General features: G+C 47.6%; 1 protein-coding gene across 5 annotated transcripts; it reads left to right on the plus strand.

Annotated features, from left to right (window-relative positions):
• Positions 1-435: 435 nt before the first annotated feature.
• On the plus strand, positions 436-18,228 carry LOC129854225 (rho family-interacting cell polarization regulator 1-like). Of its 5 annotated transcripts, none has more exons than XM_055921032.1 (17): positions 436-762; positions 4,160-4,244; positions 4,590-4,711; positions 4,828-4,906; positions 5,087-5,110; positions 5,240-5,293; positions 5,506-5,655; positions 5,948-6,011; positions 6,169-6,212; positions 6,312-6,437; positions 6,722-6,870; positions 12,682-12,790; positions 14,399-15,091; positions 15,180-15,382; positions 15,717-15,817; positions 15,911-16,099; positions 17,645-17,733. In XM_055921032.1, the coding sequence occupies exons 3-16, from the start codon at positions 4,620-4,622 to the stop codon at positions 16,078-16,080; spliced, it is 2,058 nt and encodes a 685-aa protein (XP_055777007.1). In that variant the 5' UTR covers positions 436-762; positions 4,160-4,244; positions 4,590-4,619; the 3' UTR covers positions 16,081-16,099; positions 17,645-17,733. The 5 variants fall into 5 exon arrangements, with proteins under 5 accessions (XP_055777007.1, XP_055777006.1, XP_055777003.1 ...); XM_055921031.1 differs by having other exon boundaries at positions 437-762; positions 15,720-15,817; positions 15,911-16,045; positions 17,645-18,228; XM_055921028.1 differs by having other exon boundaries at positions 438-782; positions 15,911-16,045; positions 17,645-18,228.
• The last annotated feature ends 186 nt before the right edge of the window (positions 18,229-18,414 follow it).

Consider the following 18,414-nt stretch of genomic DNA (forward strand, 5'->3'; position numbering starts at 1 on the left):
TCTATATTTAGCACCAGAGACCACATACTGTTGTCATGGAAACATCACAAACTTCGGCGTCCTAGTTTATGCTGTAGAAGGGTATTTTCATCAGACCTTTTGAATAATTCAGTATAGGGAGAACTATACCCACGCTCAGAGAGACTGGCTGACCTCTCAACCACTCCCTGCACAAAACGCTTACATAGCCCAGGTGCTCGCTGTACTTGAGAAGGAAAATAGGTAGTGCCTTAATGCGCAGACACACATTAAGGCTATAGCCTACTCCACACATGGCGTGTTTCTGTGTGCGTGAGAGAGAAAGAGAAGGAAAGAAATATAAGTGTTAGAAGCTGTTTCTATTGGCCCTAAGTGCAGATGGGTATGTGCGACGCTTGATGGCTCCAGAACACTGCAAGCAAATCCTGAAACGTCGTCGATGTTTATGAAAAACTTATTAGCACCTCCCCTTCCTATTCCCGAGATATAACGGGATTGTTGTAGTCAGAAACAGACGCGCTTTTTCCGTTTACACCAAACGCCACACCCCTTACTAGGGGGGTTTAACCCTGTGGCGTCGCCAGGAGAAGAGGGGGAGGGGAGGAGATGAGAGAGAGTGACAGTGACAAAGTGAAACATTTGTTGGGATTCGGAGTAAGGATAGCAGGACAGCGCCCATGCTGAAATAGGGTAGGCCTACCTTTTTTTTCCTCACATCGAAACACCGGACTCTCGTGCTCTGGTCGGAATAGCGGCGCATGAAACATTGGATCCTATGGACATGTACGTATCAACAGCAACTTGTAAGAATAATTTCCCTCTTATTTTCTAATCCGGTGGGTTGCATTCATAGCGTAGTTTACAGTGTTATTTACGGCTTTCTCAAACTCTTCCGCTATGTGGCAAAGTGACAGATTGCGCATAAGAAGATGTTCTGGTAGGCTACTAAACGTTTTTAACTAGGCTTGGTTTTGTTCAAATTGAAAGGGCCAAGTCATTTTCTTATTTTTTTTTCATTCTACCGGACATTGGGGGGGTTGTAAAATTTACCCAGGTTGGAGAGATTTGGGGTTGGGGAGAAGATGTCACGCTGTGGTTATCACCCATAACGTGACCGATAATACATCCTACTTTTCTTTTTTGGTGACCCAGAGGCGAAAACATCCACAACCACTGGCTCTAGAGTCCAGGATCTCGAGTTTACCGGGTGGCAAACTTTGAGACCATGTTCCAATTTAGTGGAGCATCCTAAACGCTGCGCAAGTGCGCTGTTTTGGAGTTGTTCGCCATGGCCTATGTCGTCCATTTTTGTCTGTGTTTTTGATGATAATCCTGTAATCTCTAATCTCTTTTTTTCACACCACTGGATGTCTGTCAATCTGTCTATGGGTTTCTCTGCATCTATCCACATGGTCCTTCCTTTATAATCTGTGTTAAATGGTTTACTCATGCAGGGGACCAGTCCCCATCACCCCTACCCTGAATGTAACTCACTGCTTGTGCAGTGGAGGATAGTTTGAATGAATTTATGACAAAGTTCCACATGCACAACAGTGCAAGGCCACTGTCTCACAATGATGACCTCATGGTTTCATTGAATTAATGAATCTCTGGGGTGGCAGGTAGCCTAGTGGTTAGAGCGTTGGATTAGTAACCGGAAGGTTGCAAGATCGAATCCCAGAGCCGACAAGGTAAAAATCTGTCGTTCTGCCCCTGAACATGGCAGTTAACCCACTGTTCCTAGGCCGCCATTGAAAATAAGAATTTGTTCTTAACTGACTTGCCTAGTTAAATAAAGGCAAAAAATATATATATGAATCTCTTCACTGACTATTACTGTAATTCTAACCCTTTTTAGGGAGATCGTTCACACGAAGGCCTTGTAAATCTGGAGTAAATCTTACAAAGTTACAGTGGAGTAAGTCTTGCAGTAGGCTACAGCAGGACGGTCAAGAAATATTGGATGGTTTGCATAAAGTCCATGGAGTATGGCTTCGTGTGTTTGTGTGAGAGAGTGGCCTGCTGCTCATGCGCTGGCCTGCTGAGTGTGTGGGAACAGCTCTATGGAAACTCGTGGGGTAATTCTTACAATCTGTCCTTTGTGTGCGAGTCGCCTGTGGAGAGGATTAATAATAGCTAATGATCCCATCAACTGCTCACTAACACTGAAGAAAGGGGTACACACACAGAAAAACATAAACATCACAAATATAGATCTACTGCAGTCTACACCTGGATCAAGAGGTGGCACTGGCAGGGATTGAGTTTCGGCATGTGTGTGTTTGGAGGTTCATGTCTGAGATGAGAGGTGTATGTGGGGGGCTGCTGTGTTTTTTTGTTTGTGTATGTGTGTTTGTGTATGTCTATGTTAGTGAATGTGTTGGCTGGTTAAAAAAAAGAATCCATCAAATGTAATAAAGACAGCCATCATTTATCAGATTTGTTACCCAAACCACACCTCTATCCAAAACTAAACCTGACCTTGACTAACCCAAGCTAATCCTCTCAGCGTCCGGCTTGGATTAAGGATTAAAGTGGACGCTTGGAATTCATCATGGTCTAAGGATTTCACAATCTTAGACCAGAAATCACTTGGACAGTTCCATGGTGATGGTAGAGGTTGCATGTGTACATTATTATTGTACATTAAATAGGCTTCAAATTAAGATTATTTTTGTTTATCTGTCCATCCGTCCTTCTCTCCCTCTCTCTCTACCAGCCACTTACTCTCTCACAGAAACACCCAACCATAAAGATGCAGGGTGGAGTAAGGGTAACTAACACTGTTTGGGATAGCAATTGGTAGTAAGTGGTTTGAGTGTTCTGTGTAAAAGTTAGGCTACTGCTGAGTCGTCATGTCAGTTTCATCTACAGGCGTGTGGAGTTTTAGCCTCGCCTCAGCTCATTTACTGAACCTTTTTTTTAAATTTAAGTTTGGCCTTCGCTAGTAAGATCAAGTTTAGCCTTTAATCCTTTTGTGTTACTGTCTTATCATAGCTAAGACGCCTACCCTGTGGGGTGGCTGTAATGCTTATTACGCTCTTTTCTTGGAGAGGCTCTGTTCATGGTGACTGTACATGTGGCTGGTGTCTTGCTTGTTTAGACTGTTATTGTACTCTCTTTTCCAGAGTACTTCGACCAGAACATTTTGTAGTGTGTATGTAATGCGTATGACACGGTGGACACACGTGCAATCTAACAAATGCCTTGAATATATGAGCAGGAGGAAGAGTGGCAGTTTTACACTCTTTCACACACTCCTACTCATATGTGTTCACTTGCACACACAGATGGTTATATATTCCTGGCCCAAGCTCCTCTGTAGAATTTCCTGTAGAGTCAGCCATCAGACTTCATGTATTAAGGATTGGATGTAGAGGGGGAGGAAGTGGGGGGGGGGGGTAATGGGGAACAGGGAAGGAAAGGAGAAAGAGAGAGGAAGCAAAATCACAGAGTGTTTGCTGGATTCAGTGTTGGTTGTTGTGGTTGTTGAGATATGTACAATGCAGCCACATAGCATTGGACACGACACAGTAGACAAGCTCTGAGGGAAGGAGGGGAAGTAAGTAAGTGAGTGGGAGCTAGGCTGTGGTCTTGTCACGACTTCCGCCGAAGTCGGCTCCTCTCCTTGTTCGTTCGGCGGTCGACGTCACCGGCTTTCTAGCCATCGCCGCTCCATTTTTCATGTATCCATTTGTTTTGTCTTGTTCCCTGCACACCTGGTTTTCATTCCCCAATCAATCCATATGTATTTATTCCTCTGTTCCCCATCATGTCTTTGTGTAAGATTGTTTGTGTTACGTGTATTTTGGAATTGTGGATATTGTTACGCGCATTACTTTTTGTCTATGTTCTGTGTTTGGGCACATTTTATGTTACTTTGTGCTGTCATTTTGTACCGGAATAAAAAGTGTGTCTGTTCACTACACTCTGCTCTCCTGCACCTGACTTCGCCTCCAATACACACTCCTAACAGGTCTGTTAAATGGCTCTCCTTCCCCATACGCATTTTGTCTTCTACAATATCACTTATCTAGTCCTTTCTCATCAAAGGTCATGAAGGAAAGGATATTAGGAATGGATGCATTTGAAAATAAGCCATGGAGTATGGTAGAGAGTAAGGGGAGGAAGAGAGCGTGTGTGTCCGACCTGTAATGTCTTCCCTCCTGTTCCTTTACAGGATGTGTCCTAGGATCTGTGGTAGCCACCCCGCCGTGCTAAGTCCTCCCAGCATGCAGTAGGGGCGGTCCACCTTAACTCCACAGGTAAGACACACACACTCAATCACACGCACACCCACACACAGACAGACTCTCCAGACCTGAAAACTGTAACACACTGACGGCTGACGCGCAGACAAAAGCAAGTCCACCCTGCAGTGTCTGTGAACTGTAACCTTATCTTCCTCATTGAGCCAAATCTACTCATTGGCAGTAGTGTGTCTGTGTGTGTCTGGCTGCTTGTGTGTGTACTAGCCACTTATCACCCCCTGTGGAGTAAGAAGCCACTACGAGCAAACACCATTGCATGTGTGTGTGTTATTGTCTCTCTCTTAATCTTCAGTACTCCACTATATCTATTACAAAGTATATTTCTCTCTCTGTGTTTAGTTCACGGCATCGCCCTCTAAAGGAGCCAGGATGTTTACAGGTTCTACCAAGAACCCAACCCCTAAAATACCTCAGCCTGAGAGGCTGGACGAGGTGTACTCCGCACTGAGGAGAGGCCTACAGTGAGTACACACACACACACACGACTGGCCTGACTGTTGTAGCAGACAGGTCTACAGCGATACAGGAAATTATTCAAAGTGAAACAGGAAATGACATCACAATTCTGTGTTCTCAGGTCATTCCTGCAGGTCCACCAGCTGGAGCTGGGCAGCCTGGGGCAGCAGATCAGAGAGAGCAAGAGAAATGGCCGTCTGGTGAGAACACACACCACCAATCACACCAGTCTGACAAGTACTAACCCATCATCACCACACCGGCCAATGCCGCTCGCACCATCCCACTTAGGGGACATTTCATTTCTCAGGACGTTCTGTTAGAGTAATAGTGTGTGCAATATGATGTTAACTTTTATATACCTCCTTTCCTCTCTGCAGGGGTCTCTGTATGAGTTGGATAAGGTGGGTTTCAATCACACCAGGGGAGATGACTGTATTAATTCACAACTCTATTAATAAACTAACGAATATGTACATTTTGGGGTGATTTAATTACCGAATAACTTGTCTTTGATCTTTGTGCTTTATCAGCAAGTGAAGGCTATAGAGAGATTTATGCGTCGCTTGGAGTTCCACCTCAGCAAGGTATGACTCTGTGTGTGCATTTGCAGTGCAGTAAGATACCTGTTAGCCATACATTTGTCATAGTGTTGTCATAATGTTGTAACTACAGAGTAAACTCTGTTTTGTTATAGTGTAACCATCTCTAATACTTTTTGGTAGCAGATTAAGGATCTTTACTGGTCTGCATCACCATAGTGTTTCTGCACAGCTGTAATGTTGCTGTAACGTTCCAGGTAGAGGAGCTGTACGATGCTTACTGTATGCAGCGGCGGCTGCGGGATGGGGCCAGTAAGATGGTGGCAGCCTTTAACTCTACCACAGGGAGCAAGGAGGCACGGGAGAGCCTGAATGAGGCCAACAGGGGCTACAGGGAGTACACTGAGGTAAGGGGCAGGGGTTTATGGGTACACTGGGGAGATGTGTTAGTGAACAAGGCTATTCGCTCTTTCATAGAGCCTTTTAACTTTTAAAATAGCCATTTACAGAATGGAAAGTAAGGTAAAGTCTTGAAATAAGTAACTTATCAGAAATAAGTTTGACCGCAATGTCATGTTGCTTTGGCAACAGACATCACAGATTATTATTGATATGAATGACTCATTCTCTCTCGATCTCTCTTTCTCTCACCTCTCTCTCTCTCGCCTCTTTCTCCTTCGTCTCTCTCTCTCTCTGCAGCACATGTGTTCGCTGGAGAGTGAACTGGAGAACCAGATGGGAGAGTTTCACATCAAGATGAAAGGTGAGTCATTTTCTCACCCCCCTCCTCCCACCAATTTGTTCTGACCCTCACTCCCATCTGTTCTTACCACCCCCTCGCTCTCTTTCTCTCTCTCATTCTAGTGTTCTCCCTGTGTGCATATGTTATTTGCTGTAACTGTATGTCTCTTGTATTGCAGGTCTGATTGGCTATGCACGGTTGTGTGCAGGAGACCAATATGAGGTGAGAATAACTCATTGACACACACTCACTTACACCGACACGTGTACACATACAGTATGCGCACACACACGAGGCACTGATGGTACCCTTGACCCCCAGGTCCTGATGCGTTACGGGCGTCAGCGCTGGAGGATGAAAGGTCGGGTGGAGGTCAGCAGTAAACAGGTGTGGGACAGTGAGGACAACGTCTTCCTGCCTCTCATCACAGAGCTCCTGTCAATCAAGGTGAGAAAGCCCTTTGGATGGAGCATGATAGTGTTTATGATCAAATCAGTATTTACTGTAATTAACTCTGGATAAAAGTGTTTGTGTTTATAATAACATGTATAATAACATATAGATATTATAAACATGTTTATAATAACATGTTATTACTGTATTGCCATGTTATTATCATATTATTGTACACAAACAGCAAAAATACCCAGAACTTAACAATAGTCCTAAAAAACATCACTTACCGCCACCATTCAACTGACTGTGGTTGTTTGTCCGTTGTGGTTGCCAAGGTGACTGAGCTGAAGAGCTTGGCCAATCACGTGGTGGTTGGCAGCGTGTCTTGTGAGACACTAGACCTGTTCTGTCCACTGCCTCAGACGGTTGCTGTGGATATCAACGACTTGGGGACAGTAAAACTGAACCTAGAGGTCAACTGGAGGTCAGTCTCACCTCAATCATCCCTCTTTACCAATTCATCCCCCTGTCTCACCTCCCTCCACCTCAACCCCTGCTCCACCTTCATCTATCTCCCCATTCTATTGTGATAGCCAAACCAGGCCATTTGTGAGAGAAAGAGTACTGTTTGTGTCAAGACTGACTCAGTTTGTCAGTAGTAATAACACACGATACAGCTGTTTCTATAATATATATCTCGAATGTAAATACAGTTGAAATCGGAAGTTTACGTACACTTAGGTTGGAGTCATTAAAACTCGTTTTTCAACCACTCCAAAAATGTCTTGTTAACAAACTATAGTTTTGGCAAGTCGGTTAGGACATCTACTTTGTGCATGACACAAGTCATTTTTCAGTGGGTCAGAAGTTTACATACACTAAGTTGACTGTGCCTTTAAACAGCTTGGAAAATTCCAGAAAAGTATGTCATGGCTTTAGGAACTTCTGATAGGCTAATTGACATAATTTAGGTCAATTGGAGGTGTGTCTGTGGATGTATTTCAAGGCCTACCTTCAAACGCAGTGCCTCTTTGCTTGACATCATGGGAACATCTGAAGAAATCAGCCAAGACCTCAGAAAAAAAAGTTGTAAACCTCCACAAGTCTGGTTTATTTTTGGGAGCAATTTCCAAACGCCTGAAGGTACCACTTTCATCTGTACAAACAATAGTACGCAAGTATCAACACCATGGGACCACACAGCCGTCATACCGCTCAGGAAGGAGATGCGTTCTGTCTCCTAGAGATGAACGTACTTCGGTACGAAAAGTGCAAATCAATCCCAGAACAACAGCAAAGGACCTTGTGAAGATGCTGGAGGAAACGGGTACGAAAGTATCTATATCCACAGTAAAACGAGTCCTATAACGACATAACCTGAAAGGCCGCTCAGCAAGGAAGAAGCCACTGCTCCAAAACCGCCATAAAAAAGGCAGACTATGGTTTGCAACTGCCCATGGGGACAAAGATCGTATTTTTTGGAGAAATGTCCTCTGGTCATTTCAGAGGACATAAAAAAAAGAACTGTTTGGCCATAATGACCATCGTTATGTTTGGAGTAAAAAGGAGGATGGTTGCAAGCCAAAGAACACCATCCCAACCATGAAGCACGGGGTGGCAGCATCATGTTGTGGGGGTGCTTTGCTGCAGGAAGGACTGGTGCACCTCACAAAATAGCTGGCATCATGAGGAGGGGAAAATTATGTGGATATATTGAAGCAACATCTCAAGACATCATTCAGGAAGTTAAAGCTTGGTCGCAAATGGGTCTTCCAAATGGACAATGACACCAAGCATACTTCCAAAGTTGTGGCAAAATGGCTTAAGGACAACAAAGTCAAGGTATTGGAGTGGCCATCTCAAAGCCCTGACCTCAATCCTATAGAAAATTTGTGGGCAGAACTGAAAAAGTGTGTGCGAGCAAGGAGGCTGTCACGTTCCTGACCGGTTTTCTGTTATTTTGTATGTGTTTGACGGCCAGGGCGTGAGTTTGGGTGGGTAGTCTATGTTATGTGTTTCTATGTTGGTTTAAGGGTGACCTGATATGGCTCTCAATTAGAGGCAGGTGGTTTTCATTTCCTGATTGAGAGCCATATTAAGGTAGGTGTTTTCACACTGTTTGTTTGTGGGTGGTTGTCTCCTGTGTCTATGTACGTTGCGCCACACGGGACTGTTTTCGGTTTGTTTGTTCGGTTGTTCGGTTTATGTAGTCTGTTCCTGTTTCATGCGTTCTTCGTGTCATGTAAGTTCTTATGTTCAGGTGCGTCTACGTCGTTTGTTGTTTTGTAGTTTGTTAAAGTGTTTTCGTGTTTTTTCGTCTTTAATTTATTAAATCATGTCATATCAAGAAGCTGCATTTTGGTTCAATCCCTGCTCCTCCTCTTCGGATGAAGTTGCCCGACCAGTGGGATGAAGTATTGGAGGGAAAAGGACACTGGGCTCACATTGGGGAATATCGCCGCGCTCGTGAGGAGATGGAAGCAGCGAGAGCCCAGAAGCGGTGGTATGAGGAGGCAGCAAGGAGACGTGGCTGGAAGCCGGAGAATCAAGCTCAAGACCGGAGTTATGAAGGTACGCGGCTAGCACGGAAGCCCGTGAAGAAACCCCAAAAATTTATTGGTGGGAGGGGCTAAGAGGTAGTGGGCCAAGGGCAGGTAGGAGACCTGCGCCCACTTCCCAGGCTAACCGTGGAGAGCGGGAGTACGGGCAGACACCGTGTTACGCAGTAGAGCGCGCGGTGTCTCCTGTACGCGTTCATAGCCCGGTGCGGGTTATTCCACCTCCCCGCACTGGTAGGGCTAGATTGAGTATTGAGCCGGATGTCATGAAGCCGGCCCTACATATCTGGCCACCAGTACGTCTCCTCGTGCCGGCTTACATGGCACCAGCCTTACGCATGGTGTCCCCGGTTCGCCTACATAGCCCGGTGCAGGTTATTCCACCTCCCCGCACTGGTCGGGCAACGGGGAGCATTCAACCAGGTAAGGTTGGGCAGGCTCAATGCTCAAGGGAGCCAGTACGCCTGCACGGTCCGGTATTTCCGGCGCCACCTCCCCGCCCCAGCTCAGTACCACCAGTGCCTACACCACGCACCAGGCTTCCAGTGCGTTTCCAGAGCCCTGTTCCTCCTCCACGCACTAGCCCTATGGTGCGTGTCTCCAGCCCAGTGCCTCCAGTTCCGGCACCACGCACTAAGCTACCTGTGCGTCTCCAGAGCCCTGTACGCACTGTTCCTTCTCCCCGCACTCGCCCTGAGGTGCGTGCCCTTAGCCCGGTACCACCAGTGCCGGTACCACGCACCAAGCCTATAGTGAGCTTCGAGAGGTCAGTGTGCCCTGTCCCTGCTCCCCGCACTAGCCTGAAGGTGCGTGTCCTTAGCCCGGTGCCTCCAGTTCCGGCACCACGCACCAGGCCTACAGTGCGCCTCATCCGGCCAGAGCCATCCGTCTCCCCAGCGCCATCTGAGACATCCATCTCCCCAGCGCCATCTGAGCCATCCGTCTCCCCAGCGCCATCTGAGCCATCCGTCTCCCCAGCGCCATCTGAGCCATCCGTCTCCCCAGCGCCATCTGAGCCATCAGTCTGCCCAGCGCCATCTGAGCCATCCGTCTGCCTAGCGCCGTCTGAGCCATCCGTCTGCCCAGTGCCGTCTGAGCCATCCGTCTGTCCCGAGCCATTAGAGCCATCCGTCTGCCCAGTGCCGTCTGAGCCATCCGTCTGTCCCGAGCCATTAGAGCCGCCCGTCTGTCCCGAGCCGTTAGTCAGTCAGGAGCCGCTAGAACCATTCGTCAGTCAGGATCTGCCAGAGCCGCCAACCAGACAGGATCTGCCAGAGCCGCCAACCAGACAGGATCTGCCAGAGCCGCCAACCAGACAGGATCTGCCAGAGCCGCCAACCAGACAGGATCTGCCAGAGCCGCCAACCAGCCATGAGCGTCCAGAGCCGCCAACCAGCCATGAGCGTCCAGAGCCGTCAGCCAACCATGAGCGTCCAGAGCCGTCAGCCAACCATGAGCGTCCAGAGCCGTCAGCCAGCCATGAGCGTCCAGAGCCGTCAGCCAGCCATGAGCGTCCAGAGCCGTCAGCCAGCCATGAGCGTCCAGAGCCGCCAGCCAGCCATGAGCGTCCAGAGCCGCCAGCCAGCCATGAGCGTCCAGAGCCGTCAGCCAGCCATGAGCGTCCAGAGCCGTCAGCCAGCCATGAGCGTCCAGAGCCGTCAGCCAGCCATGAGCGTCCAGAGCCGTCAGCCAGCCATGAGCGCCCAGAGCCGCCAGCCAGCCATGAGCGTCCAGAGCCGTCCGCCAGCCATGAGCGCCCAGAGCCGTCCGCCAGCCATGAGCGCCCAGAGCCGCCAGCCAGCCATGAGCGCCCAGAGCCGCCAGCCAGCCATGAGCGCCCAGAGCCGCCAGCCAGCCATGAGCGCCCAGAGCCGCCAGCCAGCCATGAGCGCCCAGAGCCGCCAGCCAGCCATGAGCGCCCAGAGCCGCCAGCCAGCCATGAGCGCCCAGAGCCGCCAGCCAGCCATGAGCGCCCAGAGCCGCCAGCCAGCCATGGGCGCCCAGAGCCGCCAGCCAGCCATGGGCGCCCAGAGCCGCCAGCCAGCCATGGGCGCCCAGAGCCGCCAGCCAGCCATGGGCGCCCAGAGCCGCCAGCCAGCCATGGGCGCCCAGAGCCGCCAGCCAGCCATGAGCGCCCAGAGCCGCCAGCCAGCCATGAGCGCCCAGAGCCGCCAGCCAGCCATGAGCGCCCAGAGCCGCCAGCCAGCCATGAGCGCCCAGAGCCGTCCGCCAGCCATGAGCGCCCAGAGCCGTCCGCCAGCCATGAGCGCCCAGAGCCGTCCGCCAGCCATGAGCGTCCAGAGCCGTCCGCCAGCCATGAGCGTCCAGAGCCGTCCGCCAGCCATGAGCGTCCAGAGCCGTCCGCCAGCCATGAGCGTCCAGAGCCGTCAGCCAGCCATGAGCGTCCAGAGCCGTCAGCCAGCCATGCGCGTCCAGAGCTGTCATTAATCCAGAACTGCCCCTCAGTCCAGAGCTGTCTCTCTGTCCGGAGCTGCCCTTCAGTTCGGAGTTGCCCCTCTATCCTGAGCTACCTCTCTATCCTGACCTACCTCTCTGTCTTGAGCTATCTCTCTGTTCTGAGATACCTTATCCCGGTGCTGCCCTTTGTCCCGGTGCTGCCTCTTAGCTTAAGGTTACCATTAAAATTAAGTGGGTGTATTATGAGGGTGGTCATTCTAAGGGGGAGACGTAAGCTGGGATTGACTATGGTGGGGTGGGGACCTCGCCCAGAGCCTGAGCCACCACCGTGGTCAGACGTCCACCCAGACCCTCCCCTAGACTTTTGGTGGTGCGTTCGGAGTACGCACCTTGAGGGGGGGGTTATGTCACGTTCCTGACCGGTTTTCTGTTATTTTGTATGTGTTTGACGGTCAGGGCGTGAGTTTGGGTGGGTAGTCTATGTTATGTGTTTCTATGTTGGTTTAAGGGTGACCTGATATGGCTCTCAATTAGAGGCAGGTGGTTTTCATTTCCTCTGATTGAGAGCCATATTAAGGTAGGTGTTTTCACACTGTTTGTTTGTGGGTGGTTGTCTCCTGTGTCTGTGTCTATGTACGTTGCGCCACACGGGACTGTTTTCGGTTTGGTTGTTCGGTTTATGTAGTCTGTTCCTGTTTCATGCATTCTTCGTGTCATGTAAGTTCTTATGTTCAGGTGCGTCTACGTCGTTTGTTGTTTTGTAGTTTGTTAAAGTGTTTTCGTGTTTTTTCGTCTTTAATTTATTAAATCATGTCATATCAAGAAGCTGCATTTTGGTTCAATCCCTGCTCCTCCTCTTCGGATGAAGAGGAGGAGGAAAGCCGTTACAGAGGCCAACAAACCTGACTCAGTTACACCAGATCTGTCAAGAGGAAGGGGCCAAAATTCACCCAAATTATTGTGGGAAGCTTGTGGAAGTCTACTCGAAACGTTTGACCCAAGTTAAACAATTTAAAGGCAATGCTACCAAATACTAATTGTGTGTATGTATACTTCTGACCCACTGGGAATGTGATGAAAGAAAATAAAAGCTATAAAGAATAATTCTCTCTACTATTATTCTGACATTTCACATTCCTAAAATAAGTGGTGATCCTTACTGACCTAAGAAAGGGGATTTTTACTAGGATTAAATGTTAGGAATTGTGATAAACTGAGGTTAAATTTATTTGGGTATGGTAAACTTCTGACTTCAACTGTATCTTGCCCCTTCTCACTTTCTCTCGCGCTCTCTCACACACTATCCTTCTCTCTCTCAGTCCGTTTGATAAAGATGACCAGACCTCGTCCTCCAGTACGGTTTCCAAGCGCTTTTTGTCCAATCAGAGCCCTCCAGACACACCTTCCATGCGCGAGCAGGTGTTTTATGTGAGTCACACCTTGTCCTCCCTGCCTCTCTGCCCAGCTTTAACCTATGCTTAAGTCAGCAGTTCATAATTGTCTGTAAAACCTTAATATTGTATTGTTTTATTGTTGTTATTATAACCATTGATTACTACTTGCTATTATTAGTTTAATTTTGTTCTGTTTCAGCTGCTCCCTGGCTGCTGTGTTTGTAGAGGTAGCAGTGGTGTGTGTGATTGTAGTAGAGGAGTGTGTGAGTGTATCAGTGAGCTGTGTAGGAGAGGACTGTGTGAGCGTACAAGAGTGGGTTGTGGAGCGTGTGAGTGTATTGGTGAGCTATGCAAATGTAGGAGAGAAGTGTATGAGGATAGGAGTGAGTTGTGTGAAGAGTGGAGGTCTGGTTGTGGAGTGAATGAGGGTACCAGTGATATGTGTGAGACCAGAAGTGAGTATGAATGTAGCTGTGGTCCGATTAGCTGTTTAATAGTGGTTGAGGTGTAGTCCAATTTCTCCCTCCTCTTCCTCACCGCGCCGAAGAGCATTTCTCCTCGGAGCAGGTCCAGACTGGGCCAACGCTGGTCAACGTTGGAGGTGTTCCGTTACACTTTGGCGGACGGGCTCTCTCCACCCAGCCGAATACACTCACAGTTGGTGTGTGGCTGCATACAGTTGAAGAAGTGTGGTTGCCTGTAGTTGAAATATGGTGGTCTGGTTAGTGTGTGGTGGTTTGTAGACAAGTCATGATTTTCAGTGTTCTGTACTTGGTAAATGTGAACTAGCCAGTGAGTGATCTTGGTCCATGTAGTCAGATCATTGCAATTTTCTGAAATGCAGTGCCATCTAGGGAATTTGATTATTTTGTCCTTTAGATATATTGAAAATCATGTTTGTATTTAAAGCATATGTTCAGTGCGCAGTTCTGGTGTAATTGTTCTGTCATTAATGATGTTTTAGCCAAGTTAATTGTGTGACAGGAGGCATCCTGAGTGACGCAGTGGTCTAAGGCACTGCATCGCAGTGCTAGCTGTGCCACTAGAGATTCTGGTTTAGAGTCCAGGCTCTGTCGCAGCCGGCCACGACCGGGAGGCCCATGGGGCGGCGCACAATTGGCCCAGCGTCATCCGGGTTAGGGAGGGTTTGGCTGGCAGGGATATCCTTGTCTCATCGTGCACTAGCAACTCCTGTGGCGGGCCGGTCGCAGTGCACGCTGACCAGGTCGCCAGGTGTACGGTGTTTCCTCCGACACATTGGTGCGGCTGGCTTCCGGGTTGGATGGGCATTGTGTCAAGAAGCAGTGCGGCTTGGTTGGGTTGTGTTTCGGAGGACGCATGGCTCTCAACCTTCGCCTCTCCCAAGGCCGTACGGGAGTTGCAGCGATGAGACAAGACTGTAACTACTACCAATTGGATAACACGAAATTGGGGAGACAAAGGGGGTGAAAAATACAAAACAAAAAATTGTATGACAGCAACACCAGGTCATCAAAATAGAAATTAAAATTCTCCTTTCCAGATGGAAATAAATATGTATTTTTTTCTCCATGTTTTGTCAGATGAACTTGCCTATTATTGATGACATATTTCTCTCTTCCTCTGCCCCCACCTCTTCCCTCTCTCATTTATCGCTGTGTAGTCTCTATTGAGGAGACCAGGGGAGCTGGAGAATGGTACAGTCTGGTCAAACTCCTCTGAATCATCAGACGACTCTTCCAGCCCAGCCATGGGACACACACACAGGATGATGGCCACTCACAGCCTGCAGACCACACCCACTATCCAGATCTCCTTCAACCCCCGCCAATCAAGCGTCTCTACCCTATCCCTCTTGTCCAATCAGGAGGAAGGGGAGCCAGACGCCACCAAGGGATTTGGCAAAACAGACTCTGTGAAGTGTACACTGCTGAATGGCCATTTGAAGTGTTCTCGGTCTCTCACCCATATCAGTGAGAGAGACATAGACTGTGCTTCGACTAACAGGTTGTCTGATCAATCAGTTGAGTCCTCTGAAACGCCAGAACCCCTACCCCGCTTAGACCTTGAAGTCTCCTGTGTGGCTTCTCACTGCTCTAACCAGGACATGCATGAAGCCTTGGACTTGCCTGGATCTGGGGGCCCAGAGTCATGTGTTTCAACCCCAGTGGATCACTGTGATGCTCCTCCAGCCTCAACACTGCAGGCCGAGAAGCCTATGGCTGGAGTTGAGCCTCTTCCCACAGACCGTGTACTGGGAGAGGGACTGAGGGAGGAAAAGTCCTCCGCGGAACACAATCACAGACTCCAATCAACCCAGCCACAAGCGCTAACACTACCAGAAGAGACAGTGACTGTGAGTGTATGTGACAGTAGAAATGTAATTGTGTGTGGGGTAGACAATGAATTGTGTGATGTGTGTACTAAGTCTCTTTCCTCCATAGGGTCAATCTCACAGTCGGTCCTTCAGCTTCACTCAGGAAGTTGAGACTGCCCTGGAGAGCTTTGATTTTCTCAACTACTCTGACCTTGACGATGAAGAAGAGGAGGAGAAAGAACAAGCAGAAGAGGAAGAAGCTGAACAGAAGAGGAATGAGAAGGAGAAGGAACAAGAGAAGGAAGACGAGACAAGGGACTCTACTGAGAGGTCAGCATTCCCTTCTATTATGTATCAGGCTCTAACTGAACTCATCCTGCCATCTAGTGTTTGGAAAGTGGAATGGTATGTGAATTTAGTTGAGTCTGGATGGTGGATTTAGTTTGTATAATACTGGGTGAAGTTGCATAGTGCTGTTTACTAATGCTCTACTCTCACGCTACTTTTAATGTGCACAAATCCTTCATATCCATTTCATAAGACAGAACTGTTTGCTCAATATTTTGTATTACACAGAGGGAGTCAGAGTCTGTGTGTGAGTGTGTATGTCAGATTAAGTGTGTCAGATTGTGGTCTGTAATATTCTCCTTTTTGCTTTCCTCAGCAGTGATGAGTGTGAGGACGATGTTATAGAAATCATTGTCGAGGCCCCTGAAGGCTTCCGGAATGAGGACTGTCCTCTAGATGCAGACTGCAGCTCTGAGGTAATGATAATGATCATGGGTGTATGCCTGTATAAATAGTGCCTTAGGTTTCAGTGTTCTGAACTGTAGAGAACTTTGCATGTAACATTTACATAGGAGGAGAGAAGCGAGCAGCTGCAGGCCTCCAGTGAGACAAAGGAAGAGGAAGAAAAAGAGAAGGAGAAAGTGGAAGACAAGAAGGAGGAGAAGCAGGTTACAGAGATGGACATCCCTGCCACACAGGAGCATGGTGAGGGGCAGGATCAACACAGGGGAATCTACTGACTTGAGAGTGATTTGAAGTGTGAGTGGTGTTGATCGAGATGTGTGTATAATTTGTATATACAGTGCATTTGGAAAGTATTCAGACTTATTTTGTTTGAGGTGCACTGAAATATCATATTTACATAAGTATTCAGACCCATTACTCAGTACTTTTTTGAATTACCTTTGGCAGCGATTAGAGCCTTGAGTCTTCTTGAGTATGACGCTACAAGTTAAATAAAGGTTGCCTAGTTAAATAAAGGTTAAATAGAAATATAACAAGCTTGGCACACCTGTATTTAGTGAGTTTCTCCCATTCTTCTCTGCATATCCTCCCAAGCTCTGTCAGGTTAGATGGGGAGCGTCGCTGTAGAGCTATTTTCAGGTCTCTCCAGACATGTTTGATTGAGTTTAAGTCTGGGTTCTGGCTTGGCCACTTAAGGACATTCAGAGACTTGTCCAGAAGCTACTCCTGCAATGCCTTGGCTGTGTGCATAGGGTTATTGTCCTGTTGGAAGGTGAACCTTCCCTCAGTCTGATGTCCTGAGCACTCTGGAGCAGGTTTTCATCAAGGATCTCTCTGTACTTTGCTCCATTCATCTGTCCCTCGATCCTGACTAGTCTCCCAGGTGCTGCCGCTGAAAAACATCCCCACAGCATGATGCTGCCACCACCATGCTTCACCGTAGGGATGGTGCGAGGTTTCCCCCTGACTTGACGCTTGGCATTCAGGCCAAAGAGTCTAATCTTGGTTTCATCAGACCAGAGAATCTTGTTTCTCATGTCTGAGAGTCCTTTAGGTGCCTTTTGGCAAACTCCAAGCGGGCTGTCATGTGCCTTTTACTGTAGAGTGGCTTCCGTCTGGCCACTCTACCATAAAGGCCTGAATGGTGGAGTGCTGCAGAGATGGTTGTCCTTCTGGAAGGTTCTCCCATCTCCACAGAGGAACTCTGGATCGTTACTCTCGATCGTTACTCTCTGTCAGAGTAACGATCGGGTTCTTGGTCACCTCCCAGACCCTTCCCTTCCCCCGATTGCTCAGTTTGGCCAGGCAGCCAGTTCTAGGAAGAGTTTTGATGGTTCCACTGAGTTCTTGGGGACCTTCAATGCTGCGGACAATTCCTTCGACCTCTTGGCTTGGTTTTTGCTGTGACATGCACTGTCAACTGTGGGACCTTATATAGACCGGTGTGTTCCTTTCCAAATCATGTCCAGTCAATTGTATTTACCACAGGTGGACTCCAATCAAGTTGTAGAAACATCAAGGATGATCATTGGAAACAGGATGCCCCTGAGCTCAATTTCGAGTTTCGAAGCAAAGGGTCTGAATAATTATGTAAATAAGTTATTTCTGTTCTAAATGTTTTATAAATTAGCTACAAATTATTAACCTGTTTTCGCTTCGTCAATTGTGAGGTATTGTGTGTAGATTGATGAGGGGAAAAAATATTGAATACATTTTAGGATAAGACTGTAACGTAACAAAATTTGGAAAAAAGTCAAGGGGTCTGAACTTTCTGAATGCACTGTATTGATTGTGGAAGTGTCATTGGTGGAGAGTAAGTTGTATTTATGCTTCATGCAGGTGATGAGGCATCCTGTGTTAAGGAACCCCGCTCCTCAACCCACAGCAGTATAGCCACCACTGTCCTTTAACATAATGGAGATGCCACTTCTTCAGACCATTATCAGATGCCATCCTAATCCCACCACTCTCTTAAGAGATCCTTACCATTTCACCACGAACAGATCAAAGAGCTCCGCTCCTCTTCTTGATCAGACAAGCGATTTCTGCCATGGAGGTGGAGATTGCGCAAATGAACAGAAATATATTTGCCTCCCTCACTCCACTTGTGATTGAAAACATGAATGACTGTTGTTGTCCACTCATCCAAAGGCCACGTGTACACACACAGTCACCTTACAGTGAAGATAGACATTTTTAGTCTAATGGAGCCTCTTCAATCAGAAAGTGCCTCGAGTTACAGAAAGATTGTCAGTTAACGAATACATGAAGAAAATGATATTTTATTACAAACCAGAGAAGAATATGAATGAGTATAAAGAAGAGTTTTGATACATTGTTTATTTTCAGGATGACTTACAGATTGTGCACTATAAAAGATACAATTATTTACTGTTTCATATAAATAAATAATGTTGAGCAAATATGTTGCCTGCTCTCAAATGTTTAAACTTTATTATAAAAAATCTGTTGGTAAACCTACTACATTGGATGGTATTTCTATGAGAGTACTTTCGGTGTGCTTTAAAATCAGTATTTGAGAATGACAACAATGAAACAAAACCCCTCAAATGTGCTGTGCTGGCATCCACTACCCAAAAAGCAGCACT

The sequence above is a fragment of the Salvelinus fontinalis genome, chromosome 4 (genome assembly GCF_029448725.1).
Source record: "Salvelinus fontinalis isolate EN_2023a chromosome 4, ASM2944872v1, whole genome shotgun sequence".
NCBI lineage: Eukaryota > Metazoa > Chordata > Actinopteri > Salmoniformes > Salmonidae > Salvelinus > Salvelinus fontinalis.

What these genes read in the sequence shown, in the direction of transcription:
- LOC129854225 (XM_055921028.1), top strand. Translation starts at nt 4,620, where the DNA reads ATGTTTACAGGTTCTACCAAGAACCCAACCCCTAAAATACCTCAGCCT. An exon ending in TGGAGTTCCACCTCAGCAAG is followed by an intron (nt 5,294 to 5,505) that starts GTATGACTCTGT and finishes GTAACGTTCCAG; the next exon opens with GTAGAGGAGCTGTACGATGC. An exon ending in TGCAGACTGCAGCTCTGAGG is followed by an intron (nt 15,818 to 15,910) that starts TAATGATAATGA and finishes TAACATTTACAT; the next exon opens with AGGAGGAGAGAAGCGAGCAG.